The 20,906-nt window shown below is 52.6% G+C and overlaps 1 protein-coding gene across 1 annotated transcript; it reads right to left on the reverse strand.

Moving 5' to 3' along the window:
- Window positions 1–12,662: 12,662 nt before the first annotated feature.
- TEX44 (testis expressed 44) lies at window positions 12,663–14,037 on the reverse strand. Its single transcript, XM_039234572.1, has one exon. The coding sequence runs from the start codon at window positions 13,992–13,994 to the stop codon at window positions 12,807–12,809; it is 1,188 nt and encodes a 395-aa protein (XP_039090503.1). The 5' UTR covers window positions 13,995–14,037; the 3' UTR covers window positions 12,663–12,806.
- Between the last annotated feature and the right edge of the window lie 6,869 nt (window positions 14,038–20,906).

A 20,906-nucleotide genomic window follows, 5' to 3' on the forward strand; every position in this document is an offset into this window, starting at 1 on the left:
GGAGTGCCGTTTCTGGGTGGTGATGGCACTAGATGGATAGAGGATTGTGGTTTAGAATGTAGCTCCAGCACAGTGGACTGGTTTGGATCCTGCCCCTTCTGTCCAGCTCTGTAACCAGGGCGACGTTCAAAACATTGAATAATCAGTAGGGCAGGCAGGGACCAATCAGAACAGACTCTGCTGTAAATACCCGGTACATACACATGCGTGTATACCTGCTGAAGATTCTGGAATAGCATCAACCTCATCGGGCCTCGGTTTCTTCATCTGCAATGTGGGCACGGTGACTGTCATAGTACCACTTTATAGGGCTGTTGTGAAGACTAAATTAGTTAATACATGTAAAAGATTGAGAAACCAGTGTCTGACGCATAGAAAGCACCAGATCAGTGTTAGCTGTATTACTGGTCCAGCTACTCTCAGACTCAGTGACTCAGGGCCATTGCCACTTTTATGGGAGGCTTCCCAAGTGAGCCCACTGTGCGCACCTGGGTTCACCTCCTGGCTCACCTCAGGGCTTCCCCCACCCCCTTGTCTGGCTCTCCAGTTATTCTACTCTCTAGAAGAGCTTCTCAAACTTTACCACGCATTCGAATTTCCTGGGGATCTTATTAAATTGCCAATTCTGATTCAGAAGGTCTGGGTGGGGACTGAGATTCTACCTTTCCTATAAGCTACCAGGTGGCGCTGATGCTGGTCTGAGAGGCAAGACTCCAGAAGATTGCTGCAGACACAAAAGTGTCATCTGGTTGGCTTCCAGATATTTATTGAGCATCTACTCAGTGCAAGGCATTGTGGGGCTCCAAACAAGTCCAAAGACTGGCCTCTAGCCTCAAGGAGCAGAGAGGCTATTGCACAAATGCTGGTTAGTAACAATTAGGCCAAAGGGCAAACATGTGCCAAACAGCAGGTGGTATGTGTAGTGAATCCATTCTTTGCCCAGTAGCCAGAGTGATGCTTTAAAACAGGTAAAGATCCCGTAATCGCCCTGCTTAAAACTGCCCAATGGCTCCCACCTCACTTAGAATAAAAGCTGAATTCTTCTGGATTCTTCTTCCTGGTCCTGCATCATCTGGCTTTGCCTCTGACCTCATCTCCCTTCACTCGGTTTATTCTAGACTCACCTTTTGTCCCTTTGAACCCAACATCCCAACTTCCGGAGAGCCTTTGAACTTGCCTGGTCGATGCTTGTCCTTCAAACTGGTGAGCGCATGGTCTCTTATTGCCTCTTCAGAGAGAACTTCCTTGACCCAAAGGAAATTTGATCTAAAGTAGCTGCCTCTGGGGGCGCCTGGGTGGCTTAGTCGGTTAAGCGTCCGACTTTCGATCTCGCGGTTCGTGGGTTCGAGCCCCGCGTCGGGCTCTGTGCTGACTGCCAGCTCAGAGCCTGGAGCCTGTTTCAGTCTGTGACTCCCTCTCTCTCTGACCCTCCCCTGCTCACGCTGTCTCTCTCTCTCTCTCTCCTAGAAATAAATAAAAAACATTAAAAAAAATTAAATAAAGTAGCTGCCTCTGGCTCAGATCAGGTATTCTCTATGGTATCACTCTGTTGGTTTTAAAAAATAGTTCTATTTTTAAATTCTATACTTAAATTTAAATAAGTTCTATTTTAAAAAATAATTTTTAAATTATTCTAAGTTCAATGTTAGGGTCTTGTCTTTTTGGTTGCTTTATGTCTGCTCCATCAGGGCACAAGTGTTTCCCTGCTTTGTTCTGCTTTACCTCCAGCACCTAGAACAGCATCTGGCACGTAGTAGGTCTTCAGTGAAGGTCTGTAGAATGAATGAAAGAACAACTGTTATAGGGCATTTAAATAGGTGGGCGGGGCCCAGGGATGCCTCACATGGTGTGAGGAGATTTCATAGACTAGTGTACAGGAAATTTACCCCAGGGAGCGTTCCTGGGGTCACATCCGTGGAAGGGTCAGGAAGGTGGCAGACGCAAGCAGAGAGAGAAGAGGGGGTGCAGGTCAGGCTGATCCCGGGGAGCTCCCAGGCAGGGGAGTTCTTTTACCATTGTCCCCACTGCAGGGCCTAAACCCAATGGGCTGTGGCAGTTTCCCTCCCCTGGTTCCCTGAGGGCAGAGTGAGATGAATCATGGGCGTGACCTGGACCTTAAGAGGCCGCAAACACGCCCTTGACTTCTGTTCTTTTATATTGTTTTAATGTTGTTTACTGCCAAACCCTCATCAATCAGCTGCTACATTTCATATTTCGTCATCTTACAGAGATGGCCCTTATCTATTTTTTCAAGAGCAAGTGTTCTTCAGCTGAAAATAGAGAACCAAACATCCAGCATTTGCATAAACGAACATTTCTGGAAGTATTATTCTATGATTTTGGTCCTTTGATGGGAAAGCAATGGGCACATCCCCTCCACATGATACGGGTGGGCCTGAGGATGCTGTGGATGCCCAGATTGTACTGAATGGATGGTTAGGAAAGTGCCCCCCGGAAATGGCTGGCCTCAGTGTGGGAAGAGGCCAAGGTGGACCTTGACAGAGGGAACAGATAGATTCTGTGCAGGAAGGAGCTTTGCTTGGTGTCTAGGACTTGCCAGCTGGGCGGGGCAGGTTTTGTGAGTGTGCAACCTATACAGCCACACAGGGCCCCATGCTTTGTCTGTTGTCACCATCCTGACATTCTTTTTTTTTTTAAGTTTGTTTGTTTGTTTATTTATTTTTTTAGTGTTTATTTTTGAGAGAGAGAGAGAGAGAGAGAGAGTGAGAGAGTGCATGAGCAGGGGAGGGGCAGAGAGAGAGGGAGACACAGAATCCAAAGCAGGCTTCAGGCTCCTAGCTGTCAGCACAGAGCCCAATGTGGGGCTTGAATCCATGAACTGTGAGATCATGACCTGACCCAAAGTCAGACAATTAACTGATTTATTTATTTTTAAGTAATTTCTCCACCTAACATAGGGCTTGAACTCATGACACAGAGATCAAGAGACGCATGCTTTTCTGACTGAGCCAGCCAGACACCTTCCCAACTTGACCTTCTCAACACTTTTTGAACAAGGGGCCTTGCACGTTCACTCTGCCCAAGGCCCCACACATTATGCAGCTGGTTTTGCTCACCAGCTCCAGATCTTGGGCCCAGGGCCGGTTCTTGAGGCATCCTCTGGGACAGTCTGGCAAATCTGGGTGGGAGGGGTGCCTGGGGGGCATTCTAGAACCCATCCTGTGTGTGAAACTGGGATTACGGAGCCTGCTTCACACCTAGGAGAGGAGACAAGGGCTGCATGCAGGCTTTTGTCTAGTGAGGATCCGGCTGTGGGAATTCCCTGCCCTGGAAAGGTCTTGCAGCTGCTCTTCAAGAGCTACCAGATGCCTCCGGGACTCAGAGCCTCTGGGCAGCCATTAGACTGTAGACAAGAAGTGAAGGTTTGCAGGGACGGTGCAGATGCCTCCCCGGGGTGGGACAGGCAGAACGGACCTGGCTCATGGGCAACCAGCTGCTCTGGATGTGCTGCATGCACAGCCTTCTCTGAGACCTGGGCCTAGATACCCATGTCCCCGGGGCCAGCCTGGCCTGGCCCCCTGTGCTGGGTGGGGGGGGAGGGGCACGGCGGCTCCCTGGAGACTGACTGTGGTGCCTGGGTGGCAGTCGGTTAAGTGTCCGACTTGGGTTCAGGTCATGATCTCACGGTTGGTGGGTTCGAGCTCCGCATCAGGCTCTGTGCTGACAGCTCAGAGCCTGGAGCCTGCTTCAGATTCTGTGTCTCCCTCTCTCTTTGACCCTCCCCTGCTCACGCTGTCTCTCTCTCTCTCAGAAATAAATAAAACATTAAAAAATTAAAGAAAAACAAGAGGCTTGATGTTATCCTCATGCAACAGGTGCAGCGAGGAGGAGAGAGCCGGAGAGGCCTGGCCAGACTGCATCGCCTTAGTCCAGAGACCCAGTTACAGCGGCCCGAAGCCCTAGGGGCCCCCAGCCAACCTGCGCCAGCTCTCGGGCCCAGATTTAGGTCACCGCTTTATTTCGCACACCTGCCGGTCTTTCTGCTCCCGCCGTGCCTTGTCTCTCGCTTCTTCCACTCCAGATGTGAACCTGACCCTCTCTCCTCCGTGACTGATGCCATCTGCCTCAGTTTACCCATGCGCTTGTCACTTTCACTCTCTTGCAGTTCATCCTCAGCGGGCAGGATTGGGGCTTGCTTCCTACGTTGTCCCCTCAGTCATTCTTGAACAAGGGGCCTCTCAGTTTATTTTTGCACCGTGGCCCCCCACATAGGGAGCTAGTCGGCCGATGTGCTCCCCAGGGCACGGAGGACAGGTGCCGAGGGCTCGAGATCAGAACATGGCGCGGGGTTCTGAGGGCTGGAGGCCACTGGCAGCTCCGAAAGGCCACAATGTCCACAACCCCATGGGAATGCCGTGCTGAGCGCCTACTGTGTGCACGGAGGGTGGCGGCGCGGGCCGGGCTGCGGCGAACAGAAGCCCCTTTCTTCCTGGAGTTTTACCCCGGGGAGCGTTTAGAAGTAGGACAAAGCCTGGCGGCCCAGGAGCCACCCCCGCAGGAGTGGGGAGAAAACCGGGGCGGCGGGGAGCGGAGGAGGGGCGTCCTCCCGTAGGGCGCAGACGCCGCCCCGCCTGGGTCGCCGGCTCCCGGAGCTGAAAGGGCCTCTGTGTTCCGTCCCCCGCCTGCCCGCGGGCCAGCGGCGCGTTTCCTCCGCTGCGCCAGACCCCGGAGGCTCCGCAGCCCCTCTGGGGACAGACACAAATAGTTCCCGGCCCAGCTGCCGGGCCAGTTACCTTGGGAACCAAACCCAATCGCCTGACGTCACCGGCCGTTGCGTAGCAACCGGCGTAGACTCACCCTCCGGCGGCCCCCGCCCGGGTGCGGAGGTCTCGGTCGCCCGGGACACGGCGGGGCGGGGCGGTGGCTGTCCTCGCCGCCCCCCGCCCACCCGGCCGCGCCCTCGGTCCCGCCCCCCGGCTGTGCCCACCCCCCACGCCCCCGGCGGAAGGGGACCGGCCCCAGCGGGGGACACGGCGCCGCCTGGCCTCGGGCCCCCCTCGAGGGCCCCGCGTGGCCCGAGCGCGACCCTCAGCCAGCCGGCGTTTCTCTCCCAGAGAGAGGCCTTTGTTTGCCGTCACCCCGTCTGACTGCCCCAGTTTTCCGTTCCAGTCTCGCTTCCCACCAGGCCCCAACCTGGGCTCCTGCTCGGGCCGCGAGGAGCAGGTGGCGGTCCGGGGCGGTCTCATTCCCCTCCCCTCCGGTCGCCCAGGAAATCTCTCCCTCGCTTGGCCACCTGCCTTGGGGGAGGAGACGCTGCGCCCTGCTCACGCCACTCTGCTCGCGTCCCTGGTTCGCTCCCGACTCCCGCGCCTTCGCCTGACGTCTGGGTGACAGTCGCCTCCTTGCCCTGGCTGCAATCTGACCAGGCGGCCTCTGGGTGAGGGGCGGGGAGGGAGGGGTCTGGCGGGAGCCTTGTTGGGCTGCTCTCTCTCCCATCTCTGTTTCCCGCCACAGCAGATGGTCAGGTGCTGAACCCCGAAGCCCAGAACCACTCAGGGCCCAGCAGTGACCTGCCACCATGCCCTGACCGGCTCTGCCTCAACTGACCCATCTTTGGCCACGGGTAATCCTAACTACCTCCTCTTGCTAGAGGGCCTCGCTTATCTCCTTCAGGTCCGATGTGGTGAAGGCCGTCTGTGGGGGGTGTTTTTCCTCACCCCGAACTGTATTTTGACAACTACTAATAAAACGCAGGTGGTCAGAAGCAAAACCAGGTGCTTTCAGCGAATCCTTTTTCCTCATTGGTTGATATTTAAAATTTAGAGATGCAAAGGAATATTTTTTTAATTTGTAGGGTTAGAGGGAGCGCACTTAAGAATGCCTCAGATCTTTCCAAAGCACATGGTCAGAGGAAACTTGATTGTGGGCCTGACGGTCACAGACTGGAGGGAAAGGTGATTATTATCTGCTGGGGGCCTTTAGTTGCAAAGTAGTGTCTCCTAGAGCCACCTGCTCTGGGAGGTCCTGGGAACTCTGGATGAGGAAGGCCTTTCCAACATGTGATCCAAGCTGGGTCGACCAGAACACTGCCGCCAGGATATAAGAACTTTCCTCTTAGTCTTGGAAATGCAAGTCGATGGAACTGGAGCCTCTAGGAGCCATGTCCCCTGCAAGGAGCAGACGCCTGGAGGAGAGGCAGAGTTGCCAGAGGAGGTAGACGGCTCCTGGCGGCTTTGAGTCCCTGACATGGAGCATCTCCAAAATCAGTTCTCCTAGCCCTTCTCTGCCTAGCCCTCAGTCTGTTTGTGCCTCCATAAGCGACTTCGGGCTGGCTTCTGTCACGTCCAATTAAGACACTCCTGATCAATATGCAGACAATGCAGAAAACCCCAAAGGGAGAAAAATGACGTTCGTCACATGCTCACCATTATATACTATTTTTAAGGGTATGCATTATTGACTACAGCATCCCTGTGAGGCACATGGGAGACCATGTTATAGATGAGGAAACTGAGGCTGGAAAACAGTAGGACCTTCATCTAGTACCTCAGGGTCCACTTGAGGACTCGCCAGCTGCTCCCAGGTGCAAGTTCAGGGGATACTGCTCTTCCAGGGACGCCTCAGCCAGGCCCTGCCCTTTAAGGCCTTTGCCATGGCATCCTTTCCGGAGGACTCTGGGCCTTGTGAGGTCTGAGTCTTGAGCACTGGTCTACAAACATTGCCATGATGTTGGTCTCTGGCAGTAACTCCGTTTGGAGGGTCTGTCCCCCTCCACCCCCCTGCCCTTGTTCCTAAAGGCTTCCTAGGGACACCTTTCCAGCCTGAGTCAGCTCGACTGTTGGTATCTCAGGGTTTATTCTGAACATGTGACATAATAAGAAATATGTATTTGGTCTCTGCCTCACCCCAGCCCACTTCCTGGCAGAGAACTTCTAAAACTCTTGGAATTTCCTGAGTGTTAGGGGTGAGAGGAGCATCTTTTGTTATTCATAATATGCCCTTTTCAGGGGTGCCTGGGTGGCTCAGTCAGTTAAGCATCTGACTTGGCTCAGGTCATGATCTCAGGTTTGTGAGTCTGAGCCCTGCATCGGGCTCTATGCTGACAGCTTAGAGCCTGGAACCTGCTCACACTATGTCTCTCTCTCAACAATGAATAAACATTAAAACAAACAAACAAACTAACTAACTAACTAAAAAAAAAAAGTTGAAACTTTCAGCAACCCTTTCCCTCCCCTGACCTCTGGGGAGAAGACAGGGACTGGAAATTGGGTTAATGGCTAGTGATTTAATCAGTCATGCCTACATAATGTATCTTCCATAAAAACTCTAAATAGAAGAGTTTGAAGAGCCTCTGGGTTGGTGAAAGCACCCACGTGTCAGGAGGGTGGCACACCCTCACTCCTGGGAGACAGAAGCTCTTGTGCTGGAGACCCTTCTGCACCCTGCCCGTGTACCTCTTCGTCTGGCTGTTCATTTGTATCCTTTCTTATATCCTTTACAATAAACCAGTGATCGCATCTTCCTGAGTTCTGTGAGTTATTGTAGCCAATCATCCAACCTGAGGAGGGAGTGAGGGAACCCCTGATTTGTAGCCACGTCAGACAGAAGTGTGGGCACCTCGGGACCTGCTACTTGGGACTGGCACCTGAAGTGGGCACTCTGGCAAGACGGAGCCCTTAACTCCGTACTAACTCGAGTTAGTGACAGAATCGAATTGTTGGTCACCCAGGTGGGCGTCTGCAGGGAACTGGAGAACTTCTTGGTGTGGAAAACCTACACATTTGGTGTCAGAAGTGTTGTGAGCGGAGAAAATTTTCTTTTAACCCCCACTTCTCTCCCGAATGTGTCTCAAATCCCCAAGTGAACATTCTCGTCGCTCCTGGGGGCAGGCCTGTGGTGCCTTCTGTCCAGCAGAGGGCGCTCTCTCCACTCTTAGGGACTAGAAGCTGAAGATCAGCCAGCCTGGGAAACCGGGCTTCCTTTCAGCCCAGAGAGAAGCCAGTCTTTCATTTAATTAGGTAAATGTGTACTTAAGACCTCAGTTTACCTTTACACTTCGTTACATCCTACTGGGGGGACTGCCCTTATCTATGGTCACTGTCTTCCGAAGACACTCTTTGCTGGATAGGATCTGTGTCTCACCCAGCCAAACCTATAAACTTGACCACAAGCACGTGGTGACTTTAACCAATTAGCCAAGTGGCTGTAGACAAAATAATACTATTGCCCTTACAAAACAAGTAAAAACACTGGCAAAGATTTAACTTTTTCTTTTACCATTCTCAAGATGGCCTCAAACTTCTACCTTTTCTTACAATGACGATTTTTTTTAAAAAGATCTTCGGGGGCACCTCGGTGGCTCGGTCGGTTGGGCCCCTGACTCTTGATTTCGGCTCAGGTCAGGATCTCACAGTTGGCGACTTTGAGCCCCACAGCTGGCTCTGCGCTGGCAGCCTGCTTGGGATTCTTTCTCTTCCTCTCTATCCCCCTCCCCTGCTTGTGCTCTCTCTTTCAAAAATAAATAAATAAACATTAAAAAAAAGATCTTTGAGCTTTTTCCACAGTTTGAATTTGTAGGTCCCCCTCCACCTCCCTGCAAACACACACAATCTCAGATGGGGAAAAAAAACAGTAGCCTGGGGTCACAGGTTGGGTTCTGTGGAACGCAGGCCCTGAGCCAGAGTGGGCGGAGGGGAACAAAGTCTATAATGCGAACCCCCGCTCACACCAGCCAGTCCCACGGGTGCTCTGGAGCTGGAGTCGGACAGTCAGGCCTTACATGCTGGCATGGACCTGGCCGTGACATTGGGTGGCGGCTCTCAGAAGGGGGCCGGCACCGAAGGCTGTGTGCTGCCTGCACTCCCAGCAGCTGGGGGAACAAGTCCTCCATTAAAGAGGATTGGATGGCCCATCACAGCATCCACTGTGCCACGGGGCGAGGCCACAGTGTCCCTTATGCCATCTGCTGGGACTCGTCAGTGCCCTTCCCTTAGCCAAGCCCCTGCCGGGCTCAGACGTCAGGATATGGTGCCCACCCCGCTGGCTCTCAGCCTGGCCTAAATGTCTCTTTAAGCAGAACCTCTGCTTACAGACAGGTCTCTCCGTGGCAGAACACGCGCCCAGGAAGACGGTTGTTGACCTTGGAGAGCACTGAGAGTTGTCAGGTGTCCTAGTGCATAAATGGGAAAGGGTGAGGAGGTGCTAGCTTTTTAGGGGCGAATTAATAACTTTGTGCCTCAATCCTCAACACCAAAGAATGCAAAGAGCCACCCCATGATTCTGACGCCTGTTCATTCTTTTTCCTCTTACACACCACCCTCTGTTCCCTCTGTTTCTTCCCAGTAGTGCTCCCCTTGTTCAGTTTTCATTGGGCACTGTGACCCCCGTGGCCGTGATGGGCTGGACGGTCCTGCTTGCTGACCTGGGTCTTGGGAACGGCTTCCTCTTGCCTGTGGTAGGGGGCCTTTCCTTTATCACCTTGGCCATGTCCTCCGGAGCTGGGGTGCACCCACTCCCGTCCACCCTCAGCGTGCAGCCCTGACCTTTTCCCCAGGTGTGTTAGCACCTGGATGCCTGGGGCAAGGGGTTCCCACCTACAGAGAAGGTGTGCTTCCGGGAGGATTTGCCAACACAACTGTTCATCCCGCAGCAAAGAGGGAGTCTGGAAGGAGCTGAGAAAGTCAGCCCTTGGCCAGAGTGCCACAGAACCCTCTGTCATGATAATCACAACGATGGCTACCACGGAGCACTCAGCCACATGCCAGGCACTGTTCTATGCACTTGACTCATTAGCTCATGTAACCCTTAGAGCAGCCCGATGCAGTAGGCACTGTTGTTATTGACATTTTACGGATGAGGAAACTGAGGCACAGGGAGATCAACGTAACACAGGTAGTAGGAGGCAGAGCAGGATTCGAGGCAGCCTGGCCCCCAAGGCCACACTCTTTACGATGCTGCCGGCTTTGACACACAAAATGGTGTGGGTCCAGCAGCCCTTCCTGTGGGGGAACCTCCACGGCTGACACTCCCCCACCCCCACCTCGCGCTGGGTGGGCGTGAGGCCCAGGCCAGGTAAGGAGGTATTTCATTTCCAAAGCCTCCATGATTGGGGCAGGAGAGAGCAAGGGAGCCAAGCCGGCACTCTGGGCCTTTCCTGCTGGAGCTCGTGAGAACAAGGGCCTCTGTCTTTCCTGGAAGGAGGCTGAGCCGCCTCTGAGCAGAGCCAGCACACGCTGGTGAGCAGAGCAGGAGAGACAAACAGAGCCCTGGGGCCAGGCTGAGCTCCGGGCTGGCCCTCCCACTTGGCACTTGCGCTTGCAGCTAATCCCTTCACCTGATCTGGTTTAGGTTTGGTTTCTGTCCCTTCGGATCTATCATTCGCCTTTGCAGCCTCTCTCCAGCAGTGCCTGCCAGACAGCGGCCCTTTCCCGGCTCAACCATTCCTTGTAGAAAGCATGTGGGGTCTACGGGCGGCCTTGCCATGTGTTCTCTGCTCTGGGCTCCGGTCAGGTTGAGCTGCTCGGCCGCCCTCCCCAACTAAGCAGGCCTCATGCCTGCCCCAGCTTTTTCTGCCAGGGTGGGGAGGGAAGGGGGGTGGGAACCTTACATTTCCTCTCTTTGATTCTCTGGAAGACCCTGATTATTGGGATCTCAAGGGACAATCTTCCTCCTCTGAATTCTTTGCTTTCACAAGGAGGACATTTCCAATCTCCCTATAGCACGCGGCAGCTCCTTGAGGAAAGGGGGCAGACACACCTGGTTTGCCTGGGCACCCCCTTGGGGCCTGGGGTGATCTGCAGGGGAGGGGTGGCGAAGGGGTGCCTCCGGGGAGGTGACATCAATCACGGATGTGGGCCAGGTAGCCTCCCTCTAGACCCAGCAGCCCAGCTACTGGTTGCTCTGAAGAATTAAGGCCCCTGAGTTTCTCAAGAGAAGCAGAAATATCTTTTAAAAGATATTTTTTTCTTAATGTTTATTTATTTATTTATTTATTTTATGTTTTTTAAAAAAATTTATTTCTGAGAGAGAGACACACAGAGTGAGCAGGGGAGGGTCAGAGAGAGAGGGAGACACAGAATCTGAAACAGGATCCAGGTTCTGAGCTGTCAGCACAGAGCCTGATGCAGGGCTGGAACCCATGAACCATGAGATCATGACCTGAGCCGAAGTTGGACGCTTAATCAACTGAGCCACCCAGGCGCCCCAATGTTTATTTTTTTTTGAGAGAGAGAGAGAGAGAAAGAGAGAGAGAATGTGAGCAGGGGCGGGGCAGAGAGAGAGGGAGATACAGAATCCGAAGCAGGTTCCAGGCTCTGAGCTGTCAGCACAGAGCCCGACTTGGAACTCGAACTCATGAACTTCAAGATCATGACCTGAGCCGAAGCTGGCCGCTTAACCGACTGAGCCACCCAGGGGCCCCAGAAATACCTTTTTTAAAAATCCACAATTTTATGTAAAGTCTCCAGGTTTTTAGGTGTTAGCGATTAATACACAATTTGAGAAACACTGTATGGGGCTAACAAATATATTGATGGGTGGGCTGGTTCCAGCCAAGGGCTCCCACTTGGAGACGGGTGGGATTGAGGACTGGATGGATAAAGGACCCAGAGCCGGGGCTGTGGCAAGGAAGTGTGCGGTGTGTGGGGCGGTGTGTGTGTGTGTGTGTGTGTGAGATGTGCATAAAGCACTGGGGGAAGGGCAGAAGTGAGGTTGAGGCGCAGCTTGGGGGGGGCACTCACCAAGTCACGTGATTGGTACGGCCCTGTATCCAGCCAGAGGATGGGCTTGTGCCTTTCCAAAGCAGGCGCCCCTTTTCCGAGATAGATAGTCACAGACAAGAGTCAAAACCACGTAAAGAAACCTGGGTCTGGGGCGACCAAATCATCCTAGTTTGCCTGGGATTTTCCTAGTTGAAAAAAATTTTTTTAAACGTTCTTATTTACTTTTGAGAGAGACAGAGCACGAGTGGGGGAAGGGCAGAGAGAGAGAGAGGAGAGAGGGAGACACAGAATCCAAAGCAGGCTCCAGGCTCTGAGCTGTCAGCACAGAGCCCGACGTGGGCCTCAAACTCACGAACTGCCAGATGATGATCTAAGCCAAAGTCAGACGCTTCATTGACTGAGCCACCCAGGTGCCCTGGGGTTTTCCTGGTTTTAAATCTGAAAGTCCCACCCCCCAGGAACCCTCTTAATCTCAGGCAAACAGGACGGTCGGTCACCCGTCGAGGTCCCTGTTCCTACTACGTCCCCAGCCCGCTGGAGGATGGCAATGACGAGCTGTCGTAACCAGCAGTGTGTGAGCTGGTTAAGCAGCATTAGGCCCTGCATCTTTCCCTGATGCCTCGTAACATCTTCACAGTGTGGATTCGGTATCCATCCTGTGCGTGAAAACCAGAGGTTCGGAGGGCAAAGTGACTTGCCCAGGATCAGTAAGAGCACTGATGTGTGAACCCCAGTTCACACTGGTCTGACACTGTGTTCTCAGTCCCACTTGGCGAGCCCAGCAGGCCCTGGGGAAGGGTCCGGCCTCATGTCCTCAGGAACACACTTATGTGGGTGGGGGGACCTCTAGGATCAATGGTTGTAAGTCTGTGACCACATGCCAGGCCCCCGGGCCCCCCCAGCCTCTTCTCTATCTGGACTTCAACCCCCAGCCCCTGAGCCGGACAGCCCGAGAAGCCCTCAGGGGACACCTTTCTGCGCTTAGAAAATAAACGCTCGCCAGTGATTTATTGCCAGATCTGGGGAGAGCCAGCCAGGGCAGGGGTGGGCGAGGGGGCAGGGCGTGCGGGTCCCAGGTTCCCGGGAGGGGGCTGAGCCAGTCCTTCGGGGCTCCCTTTGCAGCCTCTAGTCAGAGTTGGGCCCGGCGGGGGCCCGGCGGGGACCGAGGTGGCTGGTCAGATAGCGCACGGCCGAGCGGATGCCCTCTATGGTCCTCTGCTCCACCGTCTCCAGCATGTGGGTGACAGAGCGCAGGGCCGAGCTAGTCCCCGTCATCAGCCCAGAGGAGAAGGTGCCCCCCAGGATGCTCGAGACCGAGCGCAGGCTGGGCCCAGTGCTCTGCAGCACGTCTGTCACGGAGCTGTGGCCGGAAGCCAGGAAGGCCGTGGCCATGCCCATGGTGGTCTCGGACCACACTAGGATGTCCGCCAGAGAGCTGATGGACGCCTCACCTCCGCCCAGCAAGCTGGTCATGGAGCGCATGTAGCTGTTCTCCTCATCGGCCATGTAAAGGCTGGCATCCAGGCACCTCCTCCCCGCGTCCACCTCATAGGGGCCAGGTGAGGGTGGGGCACTGCCCCCTGGCGAGGGCGGGAGCGGCTGAGCCTGCAGATGCGCTGGGCCGTCCACCAAATCCCCCTCAGTCACTTCCTGGGACTCTGGTGCAGTCGAAGCTTCCGGGTCAGGGTTCAAGGTCTCTGGACCCTCAGATTCCTCCTCAAGAGCTCCTCCTTCGGTGGCGGTGGTGGTGCTGATGGTCTCAGTGTCCGCCTGACCATCCGAGTGCGCAGGGCTCACGGCGGGCTGACCGTCCACCTCTCCGGGGAGCTCTGCTTTAACACCTGCTGTAGCTGGAGCGAATTCTTGGTCACGGTCCAGGACCCCTGCCATTTGTGGGGTCTCCTCTTTCACCAGGGAGTCATGTTGGAAGCTCTGAGGGCTCGAAGCCGTGCTTGCATTTTGCACCTGTCCATCCCATGCTGGGTCCTGGGGGCTCGTGGGCATTTGTGGATCATTTGAGGCCTGGTCGCCAAGCAGGGCCATGGCCTCCTTGGGCTCCTGGCTGTCCCCTACAGCTTCTTCATGCTTGTCCTTGTCCCCAGATGCTGATGAGGGCGTGGAGGTGACCTGGTCGACGGAGGCCTGATCTACATCCTGCTGTTCAGGTGGCACCGTGGCACCGTTAGCTGCTGGGACCTCTGTAAGGAGGGGGCCCTGACTCTGGAACCCCACTGTTGAAGTGTCCGTGGAGCTGCTGTCACCACGGGTGGGGACGCTGGCAGCTCTGGCCTCTCCCGAGGGTGCGGTGGTCATCTAAGCCTTCTGTCACTTGCGCTGGTTGAGGGAGTGGCCATGGCTCTGCTGGGCCAAGTTGTCCAGGTGGTGAGGTCACAGGGAGCTGCAGGCAGCTGGTGATGTCATAGGTGCTGGCACAGAGAGGGTCCCGAGCCTCTGGAGTGGCTGCACTAGTGGGCTGAACTTGCCAGAACATAAGGAGAGGAAGGCAAATGTTTTGGAAAAAAGTGGAGGCGTGTATACAGGGGCAGCTGCGGGTGCTCATAGGAGGCGTGGGCCGCAGACGTTGATGATAATGTGGTAAGGGGCTCCTGGGGGCTCCGTCAGTTAGGCATCCCACTCTTGATTTGGTCTCGGGTCAGGACCTCAGGGTTTGTGGGAGCTGGCGCTATCAGCGCAGAGCCTGCTTGAGATTCTCTCTCTCTGCCCCTCCTCCTCTCGTTCTCTCTCTCTCTCTGTTTCTGTCTCTTACACACACACACACACAGAATAAATAAACTTAAAAAAAATATTGCAAGGAGCCACCCTCAGCACCTCTCTGTCCACACTGGTGACTCAGGACCCTGACTTGGCCAGCCTTTCTGCCGAGAGTCAGCTTCCCAGCAGCGGTGAGTAGAAATAAGTGAAGGATAAGGGCCTGGGCAGCTCCTAGCAATGACCGTGTTGGTTGTGGGCACCATAGAGTGAATATTCGTGTCCCACCTCAGAGTTCATAGGTTGGAGCTTAATCCCCACTTAATAGTATTTGGAGGGGGGATTTGGGAGGCACTTAGGTCATGAGGGTGCGGCCCTCATGAAGAACATTGGTGCTCTTTAAAAGAGGCCACACGCGGCCGCCTGGTCCCCTGCTCCGTGTGAAATGCAGAGCAAGCAGGCAGCAATATCTACTAACCAGGAAGCAGGTCTTCATCAGACACCGAACCCACCCATGGCTTGATCTTGGACTTCCCAGCCTCCAGAACCAGGAGAAATACATTTCTGTTGGGGCACCTGGCTGGCTCAGTCAGTGGAGAGTGTGACCCTCCATCTCTGGGTTGTGAGTTTGAGCCCCACATTGGGCATAGAGTTTATTTAAAAGAAATCTATTGTTTATAAGCAGCCCCCCCCCCCCCCCCCCCCCCCCCCCCCCCCCCCCCCCCCCCCCCGCCGCAGTCTATGGTGTTCTGTAACAGCAGCCCGAACGGATTAAGACAGAAATTGTACTGAGAAGTCAGGCAGGGGGGCTGCTGTAGAAATACCTAAACCCGTGGATGCTGCTCTGGAACTGAGCAACAGGCAGGGGCTGGAAGAATCTGAGCCCACACTCACAAAAGCCTCTGCTCTGAGGATCTTTAAGGGTGATTCTGGAGAGAGCTCAGCAAGAAAAGGAGAGTTCTGGAGAGAAAGCCTCAGTCTTCCTAGAGAACCCCTAATAATCCTGAACCGCATGTTGGGAGGAATATGGATGGTAAAGGCATTTTGGTGAGATCTCAAGCGGAAACAAGGAACATGTTATTGGAAACTGGAGGAAAGGTTGTTAGAAAGTGGCAAAGAACTTGGCTGTTCTGTGTTAGTGTTCCAGTATTTTCTGGAAGGTAGAACTTAACCTGTGAGTGATGAAATCGGAAGAAATTGAAGCAGTTTCTAAGCAAAGTATTGAAGGTGTGGCTTGGCTCCTCTGACTATTTAAAGTAGAATTCGAAAGGAGAATTGTTAAACTCAAAGGAACTAGAACTTAGAGATCTGGAAAATTCTCAGTCTATCCATATTGCAAAGAATGAGATGTATTTGGATTTTTATGGTTTCAGGTCTTACATTTGGGTTTTTGTTTGTTTGTTTGTTTGTTTAGGGAGCACAAGTGAGTAAGGGGCAGAGAGAGAGGGAAAGACAGAATCCCAAGCCAGCTCTGTACCATCAGCACAGAGCCCAATGTGGGGCTGGAACTCACGAACTGTGAGATCATGACCTGACCTGAGATCAAGAGTCTGATGCCTAACTGACTGGGTCACCCAAGTGCCCTTCAGGTCTCACATTTAAATTTTTAATCCATTTTGAGTTTGTTTTTGTGTATGGGGTTAAAAGGTGGCTCGGTTTTGTTTTTGTGCATGTAACTGTCCAGTGTTCCCAGCAACGTTTATTAAAGACACTATCCTTTTCCCACCGGATATTCTTGCCTCCTTTGTCGTAGATTAAGTGACCTTAGAAGTGTGGATTTATTTCTGGGCTCTCCATTTTGTTTCATTGATCTATTTGTCTATTTTTTGTGCCACTGCCATACTGCTATGATTACTGTACCTTTGTAGTGTATCTTGAAACCTAGGATTGTGGTATCTCCAGCTTTGTTCTTCTTTCTCAAGATTGCTTTGGTTATTTGGGGTCTTCTGTGGTCCCATACAAATTTTATTATTATTGGTTCTTGTTCTGTGCAAAATGCTGTTGGTATTTTGATAAGGATTGCATTGAGCCTGTAGATTGCTTTGGGTAGTATGGACGTCTTAATATTTTATTTATTTATTTACTTTTTAAAATGTTTATTTTTGAGAGAGAGAGAGCAGGAGAGGGGCAGAGAGAGAGGGAGACAGAAGGTCTGAAGCAAGTTCTGTGCTGACAGTAGAGAGCCAGATGTGGGGCTTGAACTCACAAGCTGTGAGATCATGACCTGAGCTGAAGTTGAACACTTAACCTACTGAGCCACCCAGGCGCCCTGGAATTCGATTTTGGATTCTATATGTTGCACTTTACACTTACCCTTGTTAAATCTCACATGCCTTAAAAATCTGAACCAAGGAGTGCCTGGGTGGCTCAGTTGGTTGAGTGTCTGACTCAATCTCAGCTAAGGTCTTGATCTCAGGGTTGTGAGTTCAAGCCTCGTGTTAGGGCCCAAGCTGGGTGCGAAGCCAACTTAAAAAAAATAAATAAACAAAATAAAAATCTGTGCCAAGGAAAGGTAAAGTAGACTAAAGAAGGATTAATGTCAAAGAGCAGAGAGGATTCTTAAAATTTGGGGACAAAAATTTTGTTTATTTATACATAAATATTAAATAATATTGGTGTAGAAAATCACGTATATTTATTTTGTTATACGTAATATATACATAGACATACATAAAAATATATTTAAAAGAGATTTTCTCCTTAATTTAGTTTGAAAGATTCTTGCCTTTATTTTATTTTTTTAAATATTTATTTTGAAAGAGAGAGACAGTAAGCATGAGTGGGAGAGGGGCAGAGAGAGAAGGAGAGAGAGACTCCCAAACAGGCTCCACGCTGTCAGTTCAGAGCTCAGCTAGGGGCTTAACACCATGAACGGTGAGATCATGACCTAAGCCAAAATCAAGAGTTGTGTGCTTACCTGACTGAGAAGCCCAGGCACCCCTTGTTCTTATTAAGTAGTGCTCAGAGGAGGAAATTAGTCTAAAAACTGTTGCCTTTGATTTCTATTCCATTCCTATCTTGTAGATATAATGACTCTCCTATTAAGTAAATAAATATTCTCTTTTTAGGGTAAACCCGGTTTGTGGACTCTTATGCAGCCATATAAAGCCTACATAGACACATGGAAAAATGTTTCAATAATAGTCTAAAAAGCAGGATACAGTATTTTATGCACACTATGCGTATTTGCCAACACTCTCAGCTAGAAGTAATGGAAACTCAGTGCAGACTTGCTTAAGCTGAATAGTAGTAGTAGTAGTAATAATAATAATAAAAGAAATCTGTTGGTTCACAGAACCTGTAAAGTCTAAGGTTTAGCAGGGGCCCCATGATAATGTCAAGATTTAGTCTTGGCTCTCTCCCTTTCTTTTTTTTAAATATATATTTATTTTTGAGAGATGGGGAGAGGATGAGGAGGGGAGGGGCAGAGAGAGAGGGAGACACAGAATCCAAAGCAGGCTCCAGGCTCAGAGCTGTCAGCACAGAGCCTGATGCGGGGCTTGAACTCACAAACCACAAGATCATGACCTGAGCTGAAGTTGGAAGCTTAACTGACTGAGCCACCCAGGCGTCTCCCCCCCGCCCCCTTGGGTCCCCTTTCTCACTGAGGCTGGATTTGTAGGCAGATAGTCCTCCCTGCACAGGCTGCTGGCGGCTGTGGGTCAGAGCAGAGACGCTGTAGTTGCGTATTTATGGCAAACCTCAGGCCTGAGCCTTGTGGGCTCCTGTTCCCTTCTCTGAACTGATCTCTACGGCCCGGGGACCACATCCCGGTTGATCAGCCGTGGAGTAAGGCCATGGGGTCAGCCCCACTGAAGCTTAAGGCCCGTAGGTGGTAGTGGAGTGGGTCCCCAAAGGATTTTGGGGTGCTGTACAACCAAAAGAAGGCAAATGGATGCTGGGTGGGAAATACAGAAAAGTCCCACTGTAAGGTGAGCACACACATGTAAAAAAAAGTCTACTGGGGAAAAGCCTGGCAGGAAACAAAGCAAATTGCCCAGACGATATTCTTTTTTTTTTAAGTTTATTTGTTTATTTTGAGATTTTGAGAGAGAGAGAGAGCTTGCACGTTTGTGTGCATGCGAGTAGGGGAGGGGCAGAGAGAATGAGAGAGAGAGAGAATCGCAAGCCGACTGCGCTGTCAGCACGAAGCCACACATGGGGCTCGTACCTTCGAACTGTGAGATCATGACCTGAGCCGAAATGAAGAGTCGGATGCTTAATCAACTGAACTGGTCCGCTGCCCCCGCCCCCACCGAAGATATTCTAATTATTGTAACAAAATCAGAAAATACATATCAGAAATAATTAAATAAGAAAATGACAATAAAAAGAAGACTCACCGTGAGCCATATGGTGGGCTCAGTGAGCAGGGAAGTCTGTGACCCCAGCACATAGAAACCCACGCACACACACATCCTTCAAACGCATGGAAATGCTGCATTGGACTGTTCCCAAGAGGGTAACTGCAGAGCTGAGCTAGGAGGAAGGGAAGATCTCCAGGTTCCAGAAGGGTAAACTTAACCAGGAGTGGAGGTGGGCTTGGACACAGCTACCCCGTAACCTCAGCCATACAGCTCCGTGGGGTGCTGTCGGCGGCTTGCGGTAGCCGGCTCAGCGCGTTTCTTCCCAACTCCACGCTCAGCGATTTCAGCCTGGCTGCCGGGTGCCAGCCTTGGTGGGGCTGTTTACACCCTGGAAAGTGGCTACCGATCAGGGTTTCGTTTTTCCCCGGTGAACTGGTGGTTTAGCGACACGCTGCTGGGTCTGATCACAGTCCTTTCCCAATGGGGAGGCTGTTCGCCCTGCCCTCTGCAGCGGACAACCCGCAGGCGTCCCCTTTGAGGAAGGCCACCCTCCATGACTCTCCAGAGTGCCACACGGCAGGGCACTTGGTGTTGAAGGTAACCTGTGGCCTCTGGAGTGGGGCTGCCTGGGTTCAAATCCTGCTACTGGGACGACGAGCCAAGTAACCCAAGGCAAGTCACTTAAAATCATTGGGCTTCGGTGTCTCTGTCTGTAAAATGGGGTCATAGCAGTCTTGACCTATGGTATGATGAAAAATATATATTTGCTCTTTGTTCCATTTCTGGCACAGAGCTCCTAAAACCTGTGGAATTTTGTGGTAGGAGTGTCTCGTGTCATTTGCAAGGAGCCCCTTTTGACCATACCCGAGTTTGTGTCAATAAGGTGGCTAGGGAGCTTTGGGATGGGGACTCGTCTCCAGAGGGACCAATCCTGTGTTTATTTACTTATTATAAATGTTTATTTGTTTCTGAGAGAGAGAGAGAGAGACAGCATGAGCAGGGGAGGGTCAGAGAGAGAGGGAGACACAGAATCTGAAACAGGCTCCAGGCTGTGAGCTGGCTGTCAGCACAGAGCCTGACGCAGGGCTCGAACCCATGAACTTCGAACCCATGAACCGTGAGATCATGACCTGAGCTGAAGTTGGACGCTCAACCGACTGAGCCACCCAGGCGCCCCGGACCAGTCCTGTGTTTAAAGGGTTGGAATTTCCAGCCCCACGGCCTCCCTCAGGGGGATGGGAAGGGGCCAGAGGTGAAGTTAATCGCCAAAGGCCAGTGATTTAATCAGTTGTGTCCACACAATGGACCTTTGATAAAAACTCCAAACATGGAGACTAACGGAGCTTGTGGGCTGGTGAGCACATCCACGTGCAGGGCGGTGGCCACCCTGACTCTATGGGGGCAGAGGCTGCTGCTCTCAGGACCCCTCCTGACCTCACCCTGTGTACCTCTTCACCTGGCTGTTCGTTCGTATCCTTTGTCCCGAACTATAGTCCCGAGTGCAAGATTTTCCTAAGTTCTGTGACTCGTTCTAGCGAACCTGAGGGGGGCGGGGCAGAGGTGCAGGTGGCCTGGGGACCCGTTTGCTGCTGGCCTCTGAAGTGGGGGTAGGCAGTGCTGTGGGGATCGAACCCCTACCCTGTGGGGTCTGTGCTGACTCCTCAGTTCCGGGGTTGTCAGCCCAGCAGCCCTGACACACGACTGCAAGGAGGAATGGAGATAAAGTTCTCAGGAAGCACAGAGTTTGTGTAGGATCGTAGGGTCGGCCGGCATGAGCGTGACAAAGACGAGCTGCCTTTTTTGGACAGGCTGCCTGACCCCGGGGCTCATGGCTGATTTGCTCTTTCAAGGAGTCTCTTCACCAAGTGAGCCTGAGATTCCCTTGGAGGGTATGTCTGCCTGTGGGGACTCCCAGGTCGTCTGCCAGACCTCACTCACTAGAAATCCATCCGCTGTCCCATGTATAATATTCCCTTAGTTGCTGCAATGAATGAATAATTAGCTTGGTCCACACGGGGAGGGGTGGGGGAGGCTGGGGCAACGCGCTTTCCTCCCTGGCATTCTGGCAGCAACAACCCCGCCCCTCCCCAGCACCTTTCCCCTTTGAGGTAGGCTCACTCTAGACCCTCTGTTGCACAAGTGTGGGGGATGGGAATCATGTATTTGGAGCGCGGGTAGCGAGGAGGGTGCACAGCTGGGGTGGCAGTCT

This window comes from Hyaena hyaena, unplaced genomic scaffold, assembly GCF_003009895.1.
Source record: "Hyaena hyaena isolate Hyena2069 unplaced genomic scaffold, ASM300989v1 scaffold_86, whole genome shotgun sequence".
NCBI classification, from domain to species: domain Eukaryota; kingdom Metazoa; phylum Chordata; class Mammalia; order Carnivora; family Hyaenidae; genus Hyaena; species Hyaena hyaena.

Coding starts and splice junctions, on each gene's coding strand:
- TEX44 (XM_039234572.1), bottom strand. CDS start 13,994: ATGACCACCGCACCCTCGGGAGAGGCCAGAGCTGCCAGCGTCCCCACC.